The 16,948-nt window shown below is 46.6% G+C and overlaps 1 protein-coding gene across 5 annotated transcripts in view; it reads right to left on the minus strand.

Annotated features, from left to right (window-relative positions):
• Nucleotides 1-611: 611 nt before the first annotated feature.
• Nucleotides 612-16,948, minus strand: part of Arhgap17 (Rho GTPase activating protein 17) — a 94,808-nt gene continuing 78,471 nt past the window's right edge. Inside the window, exons 17-21 of one of the 5 annotated variants that reach the window (XM_029537624.1) lie at nucleotides 16,323-16,556; nucleotides 13,625-13,794; nucleotides 8,119-8,637; nucleotides 5,510-5,558; nucleotides 1,487-1,570 (exon numbers count right to left, since the gene is read on the minus strand). In XM_029537624.1, coding sequence (XP_029393484.1) covers nucleotides 5,551-5,558; nucleotides 8,119-8,637; nucleotides 13,625-13,794; nucleotides 16,323-16,556 — 931 coding nt within the window. In that variant the 3' untranslated portion in view covers nucleotides 1,487-1,570; nucleotides 5,510-5,550. Of the gene's footprint in view, nucleotides 1,571-5,509; nucleotides 5,559-8,118; nucleotides 8,638-13,624; nucleotides 13,795-16,322; nucleotides 16,557-16,948 lie in introns of all 5 variants that reach the window. The other 4 variants (XM_021194055.1, XM_021194022.1, XM_029537577.1 and 1 more) reach the window with 4 other exon arrangements.

Below are 16,948 nucleotides of genomic sequence, written 5' to 3' on the forward strand. Positions count from 1 at the left end.
TACTGTGCCCAGGCACAATGTCTTCTAAGGCAGAGGAGATCACAGACCTCTAACAATCAAAGTCCCAGGCATCTACCAATGTCAGAGTCTACGTCTCTGTCATCTAGAAAAGCACCCTAGGTAGGGAGGGGGCACAAGGAGAACAGCTGTCTAGGCTGACTGCCTCGCTTAGGTCCTACGCTGCACCTCCAAGGTTCTTACTCTTAGACAGGAGTGAGGAACGTTCAGAGTGCTGAAAGTCATAGTTCCCAATGAACACACACACACACACAGCCCTGAAAGTCACTGGGAGTCACCTTCTCTGAGTCCAAGTATTTCTCAACAGACTAGAAAGAGATATCAAGACTGCAACCTGCAAAGAGGCCTTAACCATGGACGGTCCGTATGGGTCCAGGCAGTTGGTCACAGCTGGGCAGTCTTTCGAAGACATAGCCTCATAGAGTACATGTTGGCCCACAACTCATTATGTAGTTAAGGATGACCTTAAACACCTGATCCTTCTGCCTGTCACACCACACTTGCTTTGCCACTCCCATTCCCAGAGACTTGCTATGTATCCCAGGCTGGCCTTGAACTTACAGCCCTCTGCCTCCCAAGTGCTGAAACTACCATGCTAGCATCTCTCTATTGTTTCAAATTCCTATAGACAAACACACAGGCACGCTCACACATGCACATATATGCACAAACACAAATGTATATATACCAGAGTTTGCCTCTAAGAATTAGCAAGTTTTCATATAAACCACAGAATATATTTAATTCAAATTAAACATGAAACTAGAATAACATTCATTCTTTATCAAGTAGCAATTATAGTTTTGTTTTTTTTTAAAAAAGAACGGTATATTTCTCTCCATATTCTGGCAATCCACAAGGCACGACTTGCATCCATTCTGCTGAGGCGACAGAGCCAGCAGTCGCCAATGCTCGAGGTTCCGGGGGTTGGAGGAGACAGACTGTATTTAATACAAAATGAGTCTGCAGAAGTCTGACGGAATGGAAGCTCCTTCTGGTATGTGAGAACCAAAGTCCAAGTAGCAGGAAGTAGGCAACTCGCATAATTAATGTTTTATTAAATAGATAGGTAAGTCTCTTCTCAGTCACAACCAGAGCTGTCGGAGCTGACGGCACCGGCAAAAGCTTCCCATACACGGCTCGGCAGTAATACTCTTTCTGCTGTCGGTGTTTCTTTGTCCCGATCCCTTTTGGCATGATTTTCATCCTAGATAAAGCAAGCCAACTTCTTTACGACACAGGTCATTCAGCTTTGAGGACTGGCCCTCACCTTCTCCTTGGGCCGTGGGAGTCTAGTCCTTCGTGGTCAGACCTTCCTTCCCCCACTAAAAGCTTCTCACTGTTTGGTCTGCAGAGACAGGCTTGCCTGACCCAGTTCCGTTCACTGGGATGGAGGGCCAAAGGCTGGCAAGTGGCTTTCTTCACAATGCAGTACTTTCTGTGTCATTGTCTATGTCCAGCAGGATGTGGCCAGGCACTTCTTTGCTTGCCAAGTCTGAATGTGTTTCAGGAAAGATGCTGCGAAGTGGTTCAGAAACCCTAGAATTGGTGTCTGGACAAAAGACATGAAGAAACATGATATTAGTCAGAGTGAGGTTCAAATGCCACCAATGCACTGAGAAGGAGGCTGGAAGGTCCGAGTTAGCCTAGGCACAAACACAGCCCTTTCCAGAGGTTTCAAGGCCTGAGACCCTAGGCAGCAGGAGGGATGTGACCCTTGAAGGATGCTTGCTTTGAGTGAGGGCAATTCCACTCTCACCTAGGCCTCCATTGCACTGAGAGTTCCTAACAGCTTCTATGTTGCTGGGACGATTGCCCTTGGAAGAACTCTTTTCTGAGGCTGCAGGCATTTACCTCTGGGCGATAAAGCTGTGACCTCAACCTGCACTGAATCAAAGCCTGGATTGAGTTACTCTGAGTTGTAGGGACTGCCCTCTGCACTGTAGGATACTGGGTAGTCTGACAGCTTTTGCCACCAAAATGCTGGTGGCATACAGCCTACTGACCTCCAGAGAGACAATCTGAAATGTCTCCAGGCACTGTTAAGTGTCCCCCATCGGATACATTCACCTCTTGTGAACAACTTCAGTAGACCACCAAATCTCTAAATACTATTTTTCTAATACTAATACACTGAAATCTCTTTTTATGTCTTCTTAGGTTGACTGAAAATTCCTTCAGTAAGATGGCAAATATACAGGCCTTAAGCCCCTCACCTTCCATGCTCAAAAGACCCCCTCATTCACCACAGCTCTCTTCTAGACTACCACATGCTCAGTCCTGCTCTGCTGCTAAGGATACACTAGTGAACGAGACAGCCGTGGCCTTGACAAAACCCATAAGCCAGGGGACTGGTTTCTTCCCCTTCTCCAGAGCCCCTCCTGGTCTCTCTCCTTATAGTTCTGAGCTGTAGGTTTACTTTTTCCTAGGTCAAGAAACTTGTCCTTGTACCCTAACTAGAGGAAATTTTTAGATTATGGAGGTGTTAAGGAGTTAAAGGGTCCAGGCGCTCAGCGTCATTCCAGACACTTCGGATTTATAGGAACTCAAAAAACAAACCTAATGGGTCCGAATCTCACAGTTCACAAGCAATCAAAAACAGTCTGTGTACACAGAATTAAGGACATCTCAGACGTGTGGCTCATACAGGGAAAGCGCATATCTGTCTTGTTCAGTGCTTACAGCCATGACGGGCACAAAGCAGACCCTATAAAGCTAGTGCAAACACCTTTCCAACCCTCCCTTTTCATAGCCTCAGACAGAGAGGTGGCCATGACTCAAGGCAGCAGTGAACAAGAAAATCATCGCAGACTCATAACCCTACCTATAACCCTACCTACCACAGATGCCACTGCTAGCTCAGGGAGTTCACAAGGACTAAGGGACAGACATGAGCTGGTAGAGCATGCAAAGTGAAAATGCCTAGTAACCAGATGTCTACTTGTTGACACTTCTGCTCATGTGCCAGCTGTCACAGAGGACAAACTGGCTCTTCTTTTCCTAAATCTATCCATTAATTTAAAAATTAATTTCTTTTTTTAAAGATAGGGCTTCTCTGTGTAGCCTTGGGTATTCTGGAACTTGATCTGTAGACCAGGCTAGCCTTGAATTCAGAGATCTGCCTGCTTCTGCCTCCCAAGTGCTGGGATTAAAGGTGTGTGTCACCATTGCCTGACATATATATCATTTCTTAACTTGTACTTTTCTGAAATTCTCTACTTATGATGAAAATAATAATACATTTAGGACAAAACCCATGTGGTGAGGTATAAGGGACACATGTGGCTTTCCTGACTCCTGTCTGTCCAATCTGCTCTCCCCAGTCTCTCTTATTCTGTTTTGTGACAACAAACAACGGAGCATGTACAGAGAGTGGTAAGATGGGAAAATAGGCTGCACTGTGTGCAGGGTCAGTTTCTGGAAGGACAGCTATGCATCTACTGCAAAATGAAGACACATGCATTCCACAGCGACTGTCAGACCACGTCAGTGAGCCGCTGTACACACTATACCAGCATTAGCTCCACCGTGGAGGCCAGGGGCACCACTATATCAAGGTGACATGCCAGCACAGGTCCTACACAAAGCAAAGACAGCATGTCTGGGCTCTCTGGACTGCACTGTGTTTCCCACCTCCCAGAGGACCATGTGCATCCTCTGTGAGCATCCCAAAGGAGAAGACATTGTCTGAGGAGATAGTGCCTCGCTGCAGTAAAGTGTCACTTTAGAAGACACCCTCAAGCCTTCTTTTTTCCTCTTTTAATGATTCTACACATCTCCAAGAAGTTTGTATTAAAGATAATTTAAAGATGATAACAAGAAACGCAGAAAAGAACATCAGGTAACAGGCCTTGCTTGGCCTCCAGGCACAGGGAGGACAGTGAGATGGACCTGGGATCCTGACAAATGGAACTCATTCTTTCTTGAGTGTCTTAATTAGGGAAACAGGCCTCCAAGGGGCAGGACTGGTACTCTATAGAGTCTAAGGTATGGGTCTAGAAGAATTTTCACTCCAATAATTTTGATTATGTGCTTTAGGTTGCAACCCTTTTCTTCAAAAATGCTATTTTGATATCAACTCATATAAACACCAAATCTAAATACACCCTGGAAAGCAACCCAATGCAAACTAAAGCCCTGAACATCACTGTCACCATCCAGCCTCTCTCAGGTCTGAAAGCCCCAGATCCCTTAGCAAGTCTGGTCTATAAACAACAGAGTAACCAGCTGTTCTCAACCTTCCTACTACTGGGACCCTTTAATACACTCCATCTTGTGGTGACCCTCAACCACAAAATTATTTTCATTGCTATTTCTTTCTTTTTTTTTTTTTAAAGATTTATTTATTTATTTATGTAAGTACACTGTAGCTGTCTTCAGACACTCCAGAAGAGGGAGTCAGATCTTGTTACGGATGGTTGTGAGCCACCACGTGGTTGCTGGGATTTGAACTCAGGACCTTTGCAAGAGCAGTCGGATAATCTTACCTGCTGAGCCACCTCACCAGCCCTCATTGTTATTTCATAACTATAATTCTGCTACTACTATCAACTGTGATGTAAAAATCTGTGTTTTTTTGATTTTTTTTTTTTTTTTTTTTTTTTTTTTTTTTTTTTTTTTTTTTTTTTTTTTTTTTTTTTTTTTTTTTTTTTTTTTGGGTGCTGCAACTCACAGGCTGAGAACCACTGCTCTAGCTAAAGGAGAGAGTCAATCTCACTGAGTGTCTGACTCCCATGAATATGCCATCTACATATGAAACTGCAATTAGAAGCACAAGTCCAATAAACGTCCAGCTACAAGTAGTAATAGCACAGGCATCTGATGAAATAGTGGGTCTATATTCCTATGTGGGTGATGGCACTGAATGCAACGGAAAAGCCTAATGCTGGGATAAAATTCACACAGGGCAAGTGAGATCTCATCATTCCCTGCCTTCAGAAAACAGGTCAAGGCAGCCTTTAAAGGCAGGCTAGAAGCAGACTTCTGCAACTAAAAAATAAAGATCTAAATACCTAAGTGGTGCCTGCAGCCTCTTGTCTCTCTCTGGGTCCTACAAGGCCTAGTCTGGCATGTAACATGAAACAGATAACTATATTCGCTCAACCACTGCTATTATGGGCCGTTACAGCCTTTCTTATTTCATCTGATTCAATCCCTTTACTTGTTGTGCCTAATGTCAGCCCCTGACACATCAACCAGGTTGTGCCTTCCCCGTGCTATAGCACACACTCTGTCTACTACATCTCAAGCCTACTAGAAGAGGAAGGAGTGCAAATGAAGGAGTAACAAGGCCAGCTCAGTGACCACCTGTTAAAGTCCGTGAACAACGAGGAGCAAGCATGGACACAGCGAGCCCTCCTTAGTGCATGCACTATTAGTAGGGGTGCGGGCAGGCAGGGTTAGGGTGACTTGGTTAGTGGCAGCCATTAGTGCACAAATACGATCATAAAGTAGCAAAAATGCTTTGGCCAATCAGTTGCCTTTTCCTTACCATTAATCATTCCAATTTCAGTTCTTACTGAATATGGCAGGTCATACATCTAAATTATTTAATAAAATGTTTAAATTAGAATCCTCTTTGCTAAAATCCCACTGCTTTACAGAGTTACAATGAGAGCTTGACATTTAGCATGGTCCAGAATTCCTCCCTTCTCCAGAGATCTGAGACTGAGCTCTGAAGAGGGGAGCCCCAAGTCAGCTTGGCAGTGTGCCCTGCCCATAAGTGTTCACTCAATCCTAACCCTGAAGCCTTAAGTCAAATGATGCAAATGGTGAGATGTTTTCAGGAATCTTCCCAAAGTCTCCCAAGTTAAAGTGTGCCATAATAAAAGGCTGTGCAGTATACTTTATCTTGAAAACCCTAGGACTCTCTCTAAGAAGAGCCACAAACAGCATGATCCATGCTAGGAGACTCCAAAATTCCACATGCTAGTCTTCTATACATTTCCAAATGTGTGTAGGCTGGGGGCGTTAAGATACTTCAGGTTAATGCTACAATATAAAGGAAATTACATGGACCATGGATTTCTTGTGCTAAGAAAATTTATAGCAAAGATTTAAAAAACCAGGTAACATCTTAGATAATTTTTAAAAGTAAAATTTCACCTCACTATAAAGTGTAGTTTTTGGCAATAAACACACATGTATGGCAATACCACACATGTATGGGTGTCCATGGTATTACAAAACAGGAGTATTTCTGGTTTGCAGAGTTCTCTAATCTAGTTAAAAGAACTGAGTAAAATTTTGGTGTCCTAAGTATTAAAGTGGTAAAAGGCTCAGCCTTAACTAAGGTTTAGTCACTCAACTAACAGATTAATTACCAGGTTTTGAGGAAAGCGGATAAATGTCTGTGTCCTCCACCATTTCAAGCTTGAACTAAGCCGTGCACACTTACACTAAGATATATCTTATAAAAGACTAAGGGCACTGAATAAAGCAACTGTACCATATGGGAGCCTTTTGCTGCCCAATAAATGCCCAAATGTCTGTTCAGGTGAGCCTCCGTGTGTCTTTTAGTTCAGGTGAGCCTCTGTGTGTCTTTTAAAAGCTCATACAGCTTAGGAAAGCAAACTGTAAGCATGCTGGATGCAAAGGGCATAAAGGGAGCTCAGGGGAGGATTATCTGGGAAGTTTGGAGGGCTGAGAGTCTTAGACATCAATTAAGAAGCTCCATGCAGTTACCTTGCACTTAAGATACAAAATTAAAAATTAAAGCACAAAACACAGGGATGCCTAATTTTCTGTGTTGCTGATGCCCTGGCACTCTTCTGTTGGGTACTGATGAGCTAGTGACAGGCAAATGGTACTGAGGAGAGCGGACCACTGGGAGGGGCTCACCCAAAGAAAAAATGGACCAGCACAGCATTTTTTCTGAGGGCTCCACACTGAGAGCTCACCCTATGACAGCCACATCTTAGATTTGGAGCAAATCCAAAGCTCAACATTCTTCTGATGGGACAAAAGGCACAACTATATGCTACAGGATGGATGGCTGACTGATGGCCATTCTGAGCACAAAGTCAAAAGCACACACAGAACATGGCTAAGCACTTGTAGCTGCAGGTCAAGCTGCTGGAGTTACAGACCTTAGTTCTGGAAACCTTCCCCACCTGTGAGGGCACCGGGAAGGGCATCTAGTGGGAAACACACAGCAAAGAAACCAATGTGGCTTTGTGCTATTCAAATAAACAGCCTGCTGTCATAGAAATGGTTATTAACTATGGGTAACATACGTTAAACTATGCATTATAGTCCTGGAAAAAATCTTTTTGTAGTTAGTTAACTTATTACTTTGGGTTTAGCATTGGGTTATCATCTGCTGATAAGACACTTGTGAGGGCTGGGGAGCCAGAGGAACAGCTCAGTGGCTTCTACTAGCATGCTCCCATATAGGACAACCCACAGCAAGGTTGCGGTAATTAAAAGCAAGCTGCTGTTAAGAAATGATGCATAGCCCACATGACCATTAAAAACACTAAAGAACCCATTATTTTTCAAACTAAATAGAAAGTCTAGTACCCAGGTGGAAATATTCTTCCTTTAATTAATAAGATGATCATGTTTTATAGGACTATCTATTAAAACACCCCACAAGACAGCTCTACAATGTACAATCAACTTCATGCCTAGGGCAGACCCATGGGAATGATGGGAAAATCTCCACTCACTCCCCCTAAACCATGTGAGGCTAGCACAGATGGTGCTTTCTGAAATTCTGCACTTAGTAGTCCAGCGTGGCCTGGAACTTGCTTTGTGGATGAGCGCCTGTCCCCAGGTATTGGCCACTATGCCCAGCTTTTGAGAAGGAACTCCCTGTGAACTCCATGTCCATGCTGTACCATGCCTTCCGCCTGGACTTAAAGGCATTTGACTTTACAGTATGTAAATGAAGATAGTCTTGCACCTAGAAGAATACTACAGGCTGTATGATCAGTGCCACGGTATTCATCTTTGCTGTCTTGATATAAAAGCAGCCACAAATGATGGCTCAAAGGAAGCAAGTGTGGCTGTGCTCCCAGCATGTACATGCCCGATCTGGCTTGGTGTTGAGTGCCCTCAAGGGAAGCCCAAGTGAACACTAGAGTACCTGCTACTCACCAGTGACGATTCTGGAGGCTGTGGGCACTGAGGGTGTAAGGCCACCATCCCCCGTGTGGGTGCCAGGTGGATGCGGGGGTGGTGGCACGCTAGGCCGGTTGCGGGGCTTAGGCACCGGCCGTGGTCTTGGGAGGGTTCCGTGCAGCTGCGTGGTCTCATTTTGCGATGGATTCTGCTTGGCCAGGGGTGGGGTGCTAGGTGGTGTGGGGGTTTGAGGTGGCGTGGGGCCTGGCTCTGGTCCCTGTTCACCCAACCGAGGCTGTGTGGGGGGCTGTGGTGGTGGGTGGCTGGGCGCCTGGATGGGAGGCAGGCTGCTGGAGCAGCGGCGCATGCCTGGAGTCTGCTGCTGTTGTTGTTGTTGCTGCTGCTGCTGTTGCTGCTGCTGCTGCTGCTGAGGCGGTGATGGGCTTCGGGTGCTTGGCTTTGGGGATGTGCCTGTGCCAGGAGAGCTCTGTCCTCCAGGGTGGCCAGGAGGTAGGTTTCCTGGTTTGGGGGGTGCGGGGGCAGGTTTCTTCACAGCTTCACAGAGGAGAAAAACAGGGTCAGTGAGAGCAGGGGTTAGGACTGGGTGTGGTTGTGGGAAGGGTACAGACGTACCGGGAGGGGGCCTGCTGTATGAGCCCCCAGCTCTAGACCCATTCACTCCCAAGAACATTTGGCAAACAGAAAGCCACAGAAACCAAGGAAAAACAGAACCCTTCCCAACCTGAGGACACTAAGGAGCCAGGAAAACTCTTGTGCCAAGGTGTCTCTTGGGCAGGAAGTGGAAGGCAAGATGGGAACTCTAGACAAATGGAAGAGCTGAATCCAGTGTGGAATTAATGACAATGACACTGGTGTCTCTGCTATGACAAATGTGGGGTGATAAAGCCAGACAGTGACAATGGGGTAGCAGGCATAGTGAGAACAGAACTGTAAACTTACTAGTTCAATATAAGCAATTTATGTAAAAAGTTAAGTACATGATATATATACAGGCCTTTAGTGACCTGTCATTTTACAAGTTCAAAAGGAAGAAAACTCAGTTTAAGAGAGGCTACACACCCATACAAAACAGAAAATCGAGGGCTGCTTTGTGGCCCTATTCCAGAGTCCCCACACACTTTGACTTTAAAGTATGGGAACAAACCCAGGAGGGAAGAACAGAAGCAACCCACCTCCATTCACAATTGCCCAAGCATTTCCGCAGGGTCTGAGGTAGGTGTGGGGGGAGGGTAGCCACTGGGGACTGAACCTAGGGCCCCTCCATGCTAGGCATGCATTCTACCACTGGGCTACATCCTCCCCTCAGACCGACTTTGGTTTTGACTCATGGAAATTCTACCAATTCTGGATACATTCTAGATAGAATCAATTACAAACAAGCCTGCATCTATTTCCCTAAAATGAGCTGAGTCACAATCCCTGCCCAGACCTGAACAGAATCTGGTGGTGAAGAGAGGATGGTAGAGGTAAAGAGGAGCATTCTGAACGCATTTCCACCCCTCCTGAGGTCACACTGAGAACTTGAGACAGGAGGAACGGGAGGACAGAAATAAGCAGGTACCACTCATTTGTAAACCAGGCCTCTATGTTCATCTGTCCATCTCACTAGGTCACTGTGGGACTGGCCCAGAGAGTGCAATCTGGCAGGTTATTTTCTAACAATTGCATAGCTAAGAGGCGATGGAACAGATTCAAACCCATCATGTGGTCTCCCCTAATTCTTTTTCCTCCTCTTCCTTCCCACACTGCTTTTCTTCCTACTCACAGGGTCCAGCAAGAGGGGTTACATGGTGTTTGCTCTGATATGCTCACCCAGAACTCTGAGCCCAGCAACTTGCAAAATCTTTCCCTACAGAAACAACAGTCAGCTTACAAAGGAAAAGCTCTTTGAAATATTAGCCACACTCTGGCTGATGTAAGGTGTAAGGAAGAGGAGGAGGAGGAGGAAAAAGAAGAAAAAGAAGAAGAGAAAAAGAAGGGGAGGGGGAGAAGTCTGGTTTTCTGCTCTAAGCAATACTAACTGTAAACTCACACTGGAGATGAACTCATGCCTGGCATTTACAATGCAGAAGACTCAGGTGAGGAAGCCAGAGAACAGTGCACAGGGCAGCTGGGATGGAGAAAAACAGGTCTTGTCTGGGACCATGACAGAGGTGCTGGGATACGAGGTACAGGCAGGCAGAATAAAACTTGTCCTGTAGGGCCTTGTGGGTTCTGGGGAGCCATCTCTCCAAAAGCAGAGCTATAGCTGAGCTGGACTGCAGGGAGGACTGCGGACAGGACAGACGGAGTGGAGTACAGGACAGGAGAGCAATAAGGATGAAGGGGGCCTGTGACCACACCAGAACTCAGCTTGCCTTCCTGCTTAAAAAGTGCATTAATGTTCATTAGCATTTGTGGAGTGCTTTAGAAAGAGTACATATGCTACAGAGGAGGGGGAGGGGCACAAGTTTGTAATTCTAGTGCTCAGGAGACTGAGGTTGGAATACTTTGAGTGTGTGAGGCTAGCCTGGGCTACACAGTGAGATCCTGTCTCACAAAAATCCAACAGTGAATTTAATACAACACTCCTTCATTTTTTGGCCCTCTTTGTATATTTATTTCTCCTATATACATGTAGGACACATTGGAAAAGGTCAAGTTAGCATCCTGCAAGCAGTGTATACCTTTAGGCTAAAGCCAAAACACATACTCAGAGTCTTTTTCATCTTCTACAATGCCCTCACATTAAGAGGGCATCAAAGATATAGGTCAGATCTCCTGGAGTCCTCTCCTGTGGCCACTGCAACAGTCATTGATTGGCCCTTTCTGATGACACCGCCTGTGGCCTGCCCGCCCTCTCCCTGCCCCATCCCAGGCAGCTCGACTGTTCAGTTGGTTTTGTGGTGAAAGCTGAACAACCTTTTCAAGCTGCTCCCTGTGCTTACTAGAGCCTGATGCTTCCCACAGGCCATCAGTCAGTGCCTCTCACGTTCCCCATTATAGCACGGGGTCAGGACTCGTGAGAACCTAGTGACTAGAGCATGGCCAGGAAGAAAGGGTGCAGAGCAAGTAAGGGGGTGGCCTGGGTCCTGTCCCCGGAGCCCTTGCAGCCCACACGGCTATGTGTGAGCATCTCTTGGGCTGGACACACTTGTCATCTACACTAGTAGAGAAGAGGCCTCACAGTCTGCCATGAACTGCTCTAAGTGCGACCCTGGAGAACGTGCTGCAGCTTCTCCAAAGTCTGGCAGCTCGTGTCTTCTCTTAGCCTGAGGACTACTGTGCACTCCCGGAAGCACATGTGCAGAAGTCTGCAATACTGTTACCTGCTTAGTGCTGTGATTTAAGTTCCCTGCCCTGAGTTTTCTGTGTTGGGACCGTAACTCTGAGTGGGAGGCAAGGCCTAGTGGGAGGCCTGAATGAAGTCTCATGAATCGTTCCTGCCTTTGGCTCCCTGGCTCTCTCCTGCAGCCCCTTTAACTTCTGCTTTGCATCAGGAGTTGAAGCAGCATAAGGTTTCACCATAAAAGTGACACCAAGTCACCCTTGAATTTCCCAGCCTCCAGGGCTATAAATCCCTTTATAAGTCAGATAGTCTTCGTGTGACTTCTCTGCAGCATTGTATCCATATCCTCCTCATTCCTACCTGGAGGTTTTCCAATGGGAAAGGACTGTCTTTGCCCAGTCTTAATTTCAGAGAGATGTAAAAGAATACAAACTTGGCACACTCCCGAATACATTGCCCTTGCTACGTTAAATTCACTGTTTCTCAAGCAACCAGAATGATGAGACACTTTGAGGCAAGGATCTTTCACACATTAGTAAACACAGTATGGAACACAGGGCAACCTGGTCTATATGGACTTTAACTAGCTGGACCTGCAGTAAGAGGTGTGGCTTTCCTCAAGCATCTTTGTTGAAACACGACCCTCTCTAGACCATGGTCTCTCCACCTGAGCAGCACTAGCAGCTGTGCCGCACACCACCATTGCTTATAGCATCCCTGCCTCTGTTCCCTGTTGTCACCTCCTGCCCTTTTTGACAACCAAAAATACCTCCAGAAATCAACAAAGGTTCAGAGTCGGGGGTTGTGGCAGTTAGTGGAAGTTTGTAGGAACGGGAGATGTGGCCTTGCTGGAGGAGGTGTATCACTGGAGGTGGCTCTGAGGCTTCAAAGGACCACCCCAGGCCCAGTGTCTGTCTGTCTGTCTGTCTGTCTGTCTGTCTGCTGCCTACAGAGCAGGATGTAAAGCTCTTTCTCAGCTACTGCTCCAGCAGCTCCTGTCTGTTTCCTGCCAGGACAATGATGGACTAACCTAACCCTTTGAAACTGTAAGCAAACCCTTCAATGAAATGTTTTCTTCTGTAAGAACTGCCTTTATCATGGTGTCTCCTCAGAGCAATACAATACTGACTAAGGTAGGGATAAAGTTAGTCCCAGTTTTTCCAGACCTCTGAGGCACTCAGAGCTCTAGACCTCATGAGCTTACTGAGTGCCATCCCTGGCAGGCATACATGTGGGTAAGATGTTAAGCAAAAGACAAGTAAGGCTAGGAGGTGGTGACACACACCTTTAATCCCAGCACTTGGGAGGCAGAGGCAGGTGGATTTGAGTTCGAGGTCAGCCTGGTCTACAAAGTGAGTTCCAGGACAGCCAGGGTTATACAGAGAAACCCTGTCTCAAAAAAGACAGGTAAGAACTGAGCTCACTAAGATCTTGGGAAGAATGATAATGAACCAAACAAGATTTACAAATTCAGACAAGAAAGACTGCTCTGCAATAGAACACAATGCCTCAGGCAGGTAAAGCACTTGGTCTTCGAGTGTGAGAGCAGCACCCACGGAAGGCCAGGATGGGAGCACACCTGTGATGCTTCCAATGGAGAGATGGGAGGTGGACATGAGAGAATCCCCAGAACTGCCCTGGGCAGCTGACCCAGAATGCAGTGGAAAAACAGGTGGAAGGTGAGGACAAAACCCAAGGCTGTCTTTTGACCCTACGTGTGCACCATGGCACAGGGGTTGAGAAGAATTACAGAAGAAAGAAAAATAAATGTTCTGACAAAACCCCTAAAGAGTGGCATGACAGAAATGCCTTGTGCCTGTGGGAGAGATGGGACTGGTGACATGGCTTCTTTGTGTTTTAGAGCAACAGCCCTGGCTGCTGGGCTGAGGAGAGCAAAGGAGACAGGTGGGAGCTGTTTGGATTATATTACTCCCAAACCAGAAAACCCTGACCCTGCAAGTCGCCTCACAAAGTTTAGTATCAGAGGCTACGGTGGTTCCCAACAGCAACGACTTGGAACACCAGCTTCCTAGAACCCCGAAGTGATGGCAGAATTCACTTTCTGCTGGTTAACCTTTGTATTTCTGGCATTTCTTTTCTCTATGCTTTTTGTTTTCGTCGGTGCGTGATTTTCCTGCTTGTTACTTGTTAACAGGCATGAAGAAGACTTCTCAGGGTCTCCCCCCTGACCCTTGCAGAAGCTCCCAGAAGTTCTTACACTCTCTCCAAGCACAAGGAGTGTGGGACACTTACCCCGACGCAGAGTGTGCGGGCTGGGACCAGCTGCACTGTGAGGTGTGCCTACTGAGAGCTGATGGGAGTTGCCACCTGTCTGAGCCTGGTTTGGGACTGTGGTCATCTGGTTGCTGTTTCTTCCTGCTGCAGGGACAGCTGCAGACACAGGGTCTTTGGGTTTTGGAGGACTGAGAAGGGTAAACGCGAGATTAGAAGTCAGAGGTCAGGCATTCCCTGGTAAAAAGCTAAGCACATAAAATATAGTTCATTCTTGTAGGGAGGTTGGGACTGTGAAGTTCCACGACTTCTTACAGATACCAAAAGTCAAGGCTGCGGCAGCCCTGTATACAAAATGGCATTAGAACCTAACTGTCAACACCTTCCTGGGCACCGTAAATCACCTCATAACAACCAAGACAGTGGAGAAGCTACGGGAATGCCGGGTATGCTGTACTGTCTGGAGAATGGCAGACGAAACAGTGTCTAACACAATGGTGTTTTGTTTTTAAGATCTGTGTGTGTGCTACATGTGTGCAGGTGTGCACAGATGTCAGAAGAGGACTAGTTACAGGTGGTTGCAAGCCTGTGGGTGCTGTGAATTGAATTCTGGTCCTCTGGAAGAGTATCAAGTATTTTAAGCATGGAGCCATCTCTCCAGCGCTACAGAAAGAGTTTTAGAAATCATCTGAAACATAGCCAGCTGGGTCTGTGTATATAAGAACCCAGGGAGATGAAGATTATCTGACATTTTTTTTTTTTTTTAAAGATTTATTTATTTATTGTATGTAAGTACACTGTAGCTGTCTTCAGACACTCCAGAAGAGGGCGTCAGATCTTGTTACGGATGGTTGTGAGCCATCATGTGGTTGCTGGGATTTGAACTCTGGACCTTCAGAAGAGCAGTCGGGTGCTCTTACCCACTGAGCCACCTCACCAGCCCTTATCTGACATTTTAAAGAGCTCGAATTGGGCAGGTAAGTAGGTATTTACTCAGAGACGAGGCATTTTGAGATTCCCTGTAACAGACTAAGTTCCAGCTACTCTGCCACAGAAATTAAGGCCAAGCATTTCAGAGCATCCACAGTAAGCCTCATGGTCTGTTTTGCATGTACTTAAATTGGGTGTTATTTTAAGAAAATGAGGCTTGGGGACTTTTTACTAGCTGTTGTACAAAAGTAACAAACATAAAATAACTCTGTCATCAGTTACCTGGACTGAGGAGCTCTGAGGAGCAGCTCTATGACAGCCTAAAGCTGACAGCCAACTCAGGCCTCCTACTTCCTGGCTCAGCTTTCTATACCAAAGATTACATTTTGTCAAGGTCACCAAAGGGCAGATGCCACTGAAGTGTGCACAAAAATATTTCAAGTGTAGAAACTAGAAGGCAGACTGATAGCTGACACACACTCCTTTCTGCAGATGATGACTTCCTTAAGTGTTCAGCTTTGGTGAGACAAACTAAATGCCATAAGGAAATTGGTTTATCACTTGGACAAACAAAAACCATTTACTCTAAAACCAAGGCCCGAATGTCAGAGTGGTCACTGACAGCATGGTACCTCCAGCACATTCCTAAAGCACAGCTAAGACTTCTTAACTGACAGATGGACTTCCCTAGATTATAGGACTCATGGATGAACATAAGCACTGAGTCCAGCTATGGCGATAGAACAAGAGTCCTTGCTCTCTCTGAAGTCTACTGACATACCATGCAAGTGCTCCGACCCGAGCTGCATCCTCAGCCCCATGCTTTAGCTTTTACTTTGAGACAAGGTCTCACTGTTACCAGACTGGCCTTAACTTGTAATTATTCTTCCTTCCAAGTAACTGGATTATGGGCTAATCCACCAGGACAGGCCTATCCTGTCTTATGAGCAACCAAAAAGACGCAATCAGAGTTCTGCAAGGAAAACCCACCTGTGGTAAACCACACATGGGCAAGCAGGCTTCGCTTCGTGCACATTCACTGCACATATATGCACATTTGTGCATTTGTGACCATGTGGCACTGTGTGGCTGTCCAAAGACAAGGACTAAAACAATGACAATTGAAACATCAACACTTGGGCAGGGCTCATCTCCTGCAGAGCCACCAGATCTGAAGCAGAGATCAGTCCTGCAGTGGCCTCTGCTTCATCAGTGGAGAACTGGGTCGTACAGAGTGGAAATCTCCAACCTGAAGGCCTCTTAAGGTAATCACTGTGAAGCCCAGCTCCCAGCATCGTGTCAGAAGTTCAAGCCAATGAACAAGCCTTTTCAGAACACATGCCACCTTATTTTCTTCCTTGGACCCGGAGGGACCCTTAGTCACCCAGTGTGCTGGCAGCCTGGTGCAACAGCAGCTATTTGGCAACTCTGTGCAACTGAATGTAATTATTAAATGAGCAAACGGATGACAAATGGCAAGAATCCTGTGACTCAGCTAGCGACCAGGCAAAGGGTACATGAACACTGAGAGCTACACACTGAACAGGTAGAGGCTAAGCACACCATTAGACACCTGTTAGTCTCTACTTTCCAGCACCAAAGCACACAAACAAGTGCTGCTTTCTTTTGAAAATGGAAAGCAACAAGCAATTTGCAATCTTTCTCCCCCATTAACCAAAGGAGTGAAAACAACTTTGGTTCGCTTTCTGCCACCATGCCAAAGATGGCCACTTGGAAGAAGGCAGGGGCACCCAGCCTTGCCTGCCAGCAGCAGAAGTGGGTTCCTTACCTGCTGTCACCTGGGCTCAGCCCCTGCTCCAATATGCCTGCAGAAGAGGAGACAGGCCCACCCCCTGAGCTGCTGTCAGCCCTAGAGCTCTGAGAAGGAGGCTCTGGGCCTGCTGGAGCCAAGGCGTTGCCATCCGTGGGCGGGAGTGGTGGCTGGAAAGCGGGGGCTATGTGCTTTCTATTTAGAGTGCCACCCCGCCGGTGGGCCTGGAAGTCCATTAGCTTCACACCAAAGCTACACAGAGAGAAGAAACAGTCAACACACCACACATGCTGACTAGAGAGACAGAAGCCCGCAGGTTCTCACCGTTAAAACCACGGAAGGGACAGCCGCCCACGTTGCCCAGCATGCAGGTAAGTGGCAAGACATGTCAGTGGTCATCCCGGTAACCAAAGCAAGCACCTGGATCTGGCTTTGAACCTTAGCAAAGCCAACACCTCACATTACTGATCAACAGATGCCCTTGATCAGGTGGGTGTGTGCAGCTGAGAGCAAACAGGCAGCCTCATGTTGAGTGACATTTAGTTCTGTGCCGATCAATCTAGTTCCCATCTCAAATGTGAGAAGGAGGTGGAAGCCACACCCAGAAGCATACCAGTGGCTGTGCAAGACCACACCACTGTTTC

The sequence above is a fragment of the Mus pahari genome, chromosome 1 (genome assembly GCF_900095145.1).
Source record: "Mus pahari chromosome 1, PAHARI_EIJ_v1.1, whole genome shotgun sequence".
NCBI lineage: Eukaryota > Metazoa > Chordata > Mammalia > Rodentia > Muridae > Mus > Mus pahari.